General features: G+C 35.8%; 2 protein-coding genes across 8 annotated transcripts in view; one reads left to right on the top strand and one right to left on the bottom strand.

Moving 5' to 3' along the window:
• LOC102671023 (hexamerin-like) overlaps positions 1-3,876 on the top strand; it is a 4,886-nt gene extending 1,010 nt beyond the window's left edge. The window contains exons 2-9 of one of the 3 annotated variants that reach the window (XM_031509775.1): positions 164-504; positions 643-926; positions 1,032-1,511; positions 1,587-2,116; positions 2,196-2,332; positions 2,414-2,708; positions 2,791-3,243; positions 3,343-3,876. In XM_031509775.1, the coding sequence (XP_031365635.1) occupies positions 164-504; positions 643-926; positions 1,032-1,511; positions 1,587-2,116; positions 2,196-2,332; positions 2,414-2,708; positions 2,791-3,243; positions 3,343-3,701 (2,879 nt within the window). In that variant the 3' untranslated portion in view covers positions 3,702-3,876. Of the gene's footprint in view, positions 1-163; positions 505-642; positions 928-1,031; positions 1,512-1,586; positions 2,117-2,195; positions 2,333-2,413; positions 2,709-2,790 lie in introns of all 3 variants that reach the window. The other 2 variants (XM_006614305.2, XM_006614306.2) reach the window with 2 other exon arrangements.
• Positions 3,877-3,949: 73 nt separating this feature from the next.
• Positions 3,950-5,469, bottom strand: part of LOC102681676 (troponin C) — a 2,355-nt gene continuing 835 nt past the window's right edge. For 2 of the 5 annotated variants that reach the window (XM_031509780.1, XM_006614301.2), the window contains exons 2-3: positions 4,184-4,604; positions 3,950-4,111 (exon numbers count right to left, since the gene is read on the bottom strand). In XM_031509780.1, coding sequence (XP_031365640.1) covers positions 4,083-4,111; positions 4,184-4,586 — 432 coding nt within the window. In that variant the 5' untranslated portion in view covers positions 4,587-4,604 and the 3' untranslated portion in view covers positions 3,950-4,082. Of the gene's footprint in view, positions 4,112-4,183; positions 4,605-4,721; positions 4,992-5,065; positions 5,224-5,469 lie in introns of those variants that run through there. The other 3 variants (XM_006614302.2, XM_006614299.2, XM_006614297.2) reach the window with 3 other exon arrangements.

Below are 5,469 nucleotides of genomic sequence, written 5' to 3'. Positions count from 1 at the left end.
TATTGCAATAAATATTGATTATATATAAGTGTAATAATAAGTGAATTGTTTTATTTGTTTGATTTGTTTTATTAAATTTTTTTAATATTAATATTTCAAAAATATAATATGATGTAAATATTATTATCTTTAGATATCAAAGAAATGCTTTTATTTATTTTAGCTGACCAGGATCTCCTTAACAAACAACAACATGTCATCCAACTTCTACAGAAAATTTCCCAACCAATCCCAAATCAGGAACTTCAAAATCTTGGTGCTAGTTATGACATTGAGAGTAATTCTCATCAATATAAGAACCCAATCATTGTCATGTACTATGCAGGTGCTGTAAAAGCAGGTTTAGTTCAACCACAAGGTACAACTTTCAGCAATTCGATCAGCCAACTTCGCAAAGAAGTTTCTCTTCTCTATAGGATTCTTTTGGGTGCTAAGGATTACCAGACTTTCCTCAAAACTGCTGCATGGGCCCGTATCCATGTTAATGAAGGACAATTTCTTAAGGTATAAGAATTATTTAAATAAAAATATATTATTATAATAGATTAAAAATATTTTTTATTATTTAATTATTTATATTTTATTATTCTCATATTGTATATACTATATTTTATTACATAATTTTGCTGTTTCGTTCAACAGGCATTTGTTGCTGCTGTATTAACTCGTCAAGATACTCAAGGTGTCATCTTCCCACCAGTTTATGAAATTTTACCCCAACATCACTTGGATTCACGAGTTATTCAAGAAGCTCAAAATATTGCTATTCAAAACACTCAAGAAAAAACCAATCAACAAAACATTCTTATTCCTGTTAACTATTCTGCACTCTTATCTCATGATGAACAACAGCTATCTTATTTTACTCAAGATGTTGGTCTTGCTGCATACTATGCCCAAGTTAATCTTGCTGGATACATTCAAGAAGTAAATATTCTAAAAATCAATATTAAATACTTTTTTGAAAAAACATTATAAATAATATAATTGATATTTGGAAAACATTATAAATTAATGTAATCAATTTCTGTAAAGGATCAACAACAACAGCAACAACAGCCTTTAACTCAACAACAATATCAGCAACAGATTGTAGGAAAATATTTGCAACAACAAGCAGGACAACAAGATCAACAAACCAATATTGGTCGCGGAGCTCAATATCTGTACCTTCATCAACAACTTTTGGCACGCTATGAACTTAATCGTCTTTCGAACGGACTTGGTCCTATTAAGGATATTGAATATGAAAATGTACAAAGTCTCTATCAACCTCATCTTCGCGGTCTCAATGGACTTGAATTCGCAGGCCGTCCTCAGAATCTTCAACTCCAACCTCAAAGAAACCAGCTTATCCAATATGTTGCGACTTTAGAAAAAAGACTGAGAGATGCTATTGATTCTGGAAATGTTATTACTCCACAAGGTGTCTTTCTTTCTCTGTATCAACCACAGGGTATGAACATTCTTGGTGATCTGATTGAAGGAACTGGTAGAAGTGTTAATCCAAGGTCAGTAAAAAATATATAACTATAATTTAAAATTATATAAATATATTTCTATTATTCGTTTTTCATTTTAAATAGGTATTATGGAAGTCTACAAGCTGCTGCTCGCAAACTTCTTGGAAATGCTCCTGAAGTTCAAAACATTTGGGACTACACACCATCATCACTTGAACTTGGAGAAGCTGCCGTCCACGATCCAGTTTTCTATCAATTATATAAAAAAGTTATGAACCTTTATCAACAATATCAACAATCTTTGCCTGCCTATCAATACAATGATCTTATTCTTCCTGGAGTTACCATTCAGAATGTTGATGTCAGTCAACTTGTAACTCTTTTCACCGATTTCTACGTTGATCTCGATGCCGTTACTGGTCACCAATCTCAACAGCAACAAGAAGAACAAACTCAATCTCATGTTAGAGCTCATATGAAGAGACTGGATCATCAACCTTATCAATATAAAATTACAGTTCATAGCGAACAGAACGTGCCAAGCGCAGTTGTCCGTGTCTTCCTTGGACCCAAACACGATCATCAAGGCCAACCTATTAATATTTCTAAGAATCAACATCTCTTTGTTGAACTTGATCAATTTATCCAGAACCGTAAGTTTCAATGTCTTTTCTTCTAATAAATAATTTATTTATAAACAATTTTTTTATGATTAATATATTTTGTATTTAGTCCATGCTGGTGAAAATACCATTGTTAGAAATTCTCAACAAGCTCCTGGACAGAGCTCCGATTGGCCATCTACTTCTCAAATTCAACGAGGAGTCAATGCTGCTATCCGATCCCAGGAACCATTCTATATCACTGAGGTTAATAAAGAGGTTTTTTTTATAAAGAAAAAGATTAAAGATATTAGGAAATTTTGTAATAATCTAATAATATTTTTACAGCCACATCAAATCTTCAGTTTCCCTGCTAGATTATCCCTTCCCAAAGGTCAGCCACAAGGTTTCCCTCTTCAGTTCTTAGTTGTGATCTCCTCATCAAACCCACTTAACGTCCCATATGGACCAGTGATCCCTGAACAAAGTTTGACTTACCAAAATCAACAATACCAAGTCGTAAGCGTTGAGCAATATCAACAACTGAAACAGCAAGGTCAAATTTCTCAAGTAGGCGGAGGAATTCAGCAAAATATAGAAGTTCTTCCTGAAAATTTGGTCAATGCTCAGCAACAAGTTCAAGGTATTATCAATTATTATCAATAATAATGAAATGAATACGTATGTCATCGCTAATTGTGCATTATATGATTTCTTCTTCACAGCTGTTAGAAACTATTATGCTAATCTTTACACTAAATACCACGGACAGTACCCGAACACACAAATCCAGAATCCTGTAGGCCAAGGACAAGACATGACATATTCTATTCAAGGAGTTGGAGTTGTTAATGCAGGTTGGTTAGGACAGCAAGGCAGTTGGAATCAACAACAAATGCAACAAGCTCAACAGGTTCAACAACAAATACAAGCAGCAACGGCAGCGGTACAACAGAGTCAACAGAGGCATCAACATGCTGCTCAAATGATCTATGGACATCAACAATCTCATCATGGTTTACATATTAATTCTCCATTCGGTCAATCTGTACAATCTGGACAACAACAACAATCTGGACTACAAGGATTACAAGGTGTACAACAAGGTGTCCAAGGCGTCCAAGCAACTCAAGGTGTCCAGGGTGTCCAGGGTGTCCAGGATGTCCAAGGTGTCCAAGGTGTCCAGGGTGTCCAAGGTGTCCAAGGTGTCCAAGGTGTCCAAGGCCTGTCGTCCGTTCTGCAAGGAGTACAACAAGTATTTGGACAGGATGTTCAAGGAATGAATGTTCCATATGGCATGCAAAGAGGCCAGAGTGGAGCTCAAACATGGCCAAACTCTCAAGTCCAAGGCTCAATCTCGGGAAGTGGTATGGTCGCTAGTGGACAACAACACGCTGGTGGCTGGCAAAGTATGTACGCTCAACCGCAAACCGTTCAGGACCAGATAGTCAACGAATACTACCAGAATAAGCCGGTCTCAGAGGTTATTGGCGGTGCCATTTCTCTTGACGGCAAACCTCTCGGTTTCCCACTGGATAGACCATTGTCTCTTGGTGCACTCAGCGTTCCTAACATTTTCGTAAAGGATGTTCTCGTCTTCCACCAAGGTCAACCCACCAATGACATCACTCAGTAAATATTCCTACGATGAAGCGCACAAATGTTGTTAGTAATCGTATGAGAATGATTTATGTGAGAGACTTAGCGCGCACAAGATATTGTTAATTAAAAAAAAAAAAAAATTATCGATGTGAATTACAATGAATTACAATGAATAAATTTGCTGTCAAGAGCAAACGTTTATTGTAAAATTTAATCTTTTTCACCATATTCAAATCGTTTATTTTTCCAAAGTTCGGGGAATTTTCAAATAATCAAGAAGCAGAAAATTTATATTATCGTTTTATTAAACAAATTTTTTTCACAGGATACTAGTATCAACAAAAATATTAAAATATTATTTTAAAATACTGTACTGTCTTCGACGTCGCTCTGCCAATTGTATTTCAATCCATGATTATTCTCCAGTCATCATTTCCATGAATTCTAAGAATTACAAAAAATTATGCAAATAAAGCGAAATTGTTCATCCTCTCGAGGGATCTATCGTCTACGTACCATCAAAATCAACTGTTCCCGATCCATCGGTATCAATTTCAGCAATTATACCGTCTAAATCCGCACTGGTAAGTTTATCATCGAGAGCAGCAAGAATCTCCTTCAATGTAGCAGTTGTAATATATCCATTTCCCTCGCGATCGTATAAACGGAAGGCCTCTTTCAATTCCTCTTGCATCGCCTCTGCATCTTCCTCCTCCAAGAATCGACCAGCGATTCTGCAGAATCCGTCGAAGTTTACTTTACCAGTCCCTTCCGGATCATTCTCCGAGATCAAAGCATTCAAATCGGAATCGTCGAATAATTGACCCATCGTGTTCAATATCGTTGAAATTTTCAACGTGTCGATGAAACCGCTTTTCGTCGTGTCGAACATTTGAAATGCTTTTCGCATTACAGCCATTTTTTGATCGTCTTCCTCCTGCAAATTGTATTGTATATATATATATACATACATATATATATATTTTATTAAAAAATTTCTCTGATCATCAATGAATTTATTTTCATATCACAATTATATTATTCATGCGTATACGTATGTATTGCCCACTTTTATGAAATAAAATCACCATCGATTTATCTTATATCGAGAGAACGTTGATCGTGACGCGAACTTAGAATTCGACGAGGACGAAGCGTTTACGCGAGTCTTACCATGGTGACGGATACTTCGCACGGCGGACGACGGATACCTGAAGTGCCGCGGCTTTTCCGTCCCGGTATAAAGACATCCACCAGCGTCTGGTAAACCAGCTAGAAAACTGGTGGGCGCAAAAATAGAGCGACGCGACGAAAAATGAAATATGTTATAAGTGGGTCCCTCCGTAATGTCGGAAGGCCGACGCTAAATCACACAGAGGATTGCAATTCGAATTGCACCTGTACATTTTGATTTCTTAAATTATATCATTGAGATGCGGTAGTCGTGGTGTACCCTATTACTGGATCACGGATTATTTTCATTCCTATATAACAATAATCCCGTTTCAAACGTGATATTTAAAGCGTCGAATAGAATCGTGATTACGTTATGAATCGTTCAGATCGGCACTTGGGTGGATGGGGAAATCAATATCTCGAAAATATCGTGCTCATTCATAAAACTTTTCACAATGGTTAAAAGAGGTGATTGAGTGTGAAAGAGTATCTACATATATTTATTTTAATTTATTTTTATAATATATCACAGTTACATAAATATATCTAAATATAATTGTGATATAAAAGTAAAGAAAGAGAAATTTTCCAAATATTTATTAAATAAGATAAATAAGAATATTTCG

The sequence above is a fragment of the Apis dorsata genome, unplaced genomic scaffold (genome assembly GCF_000469605.1).
Source record: "Apis dorsata unplaced genomic scaffold, Apis dorsata 1.3 scaffold_174, whole genome shotgun sequence".
In the NCBI taxonomy this organism is placed as follows: Eukaryota; Metazoa; Arthropoda; class Insecta; order Hymenoptera; family Apidae; genus Apis; species Apis dorsata.
Note: the sequence above shows the minus strand (reverse complement) of the source record. Positions and strands in the feature narration are given on the sequence as shown.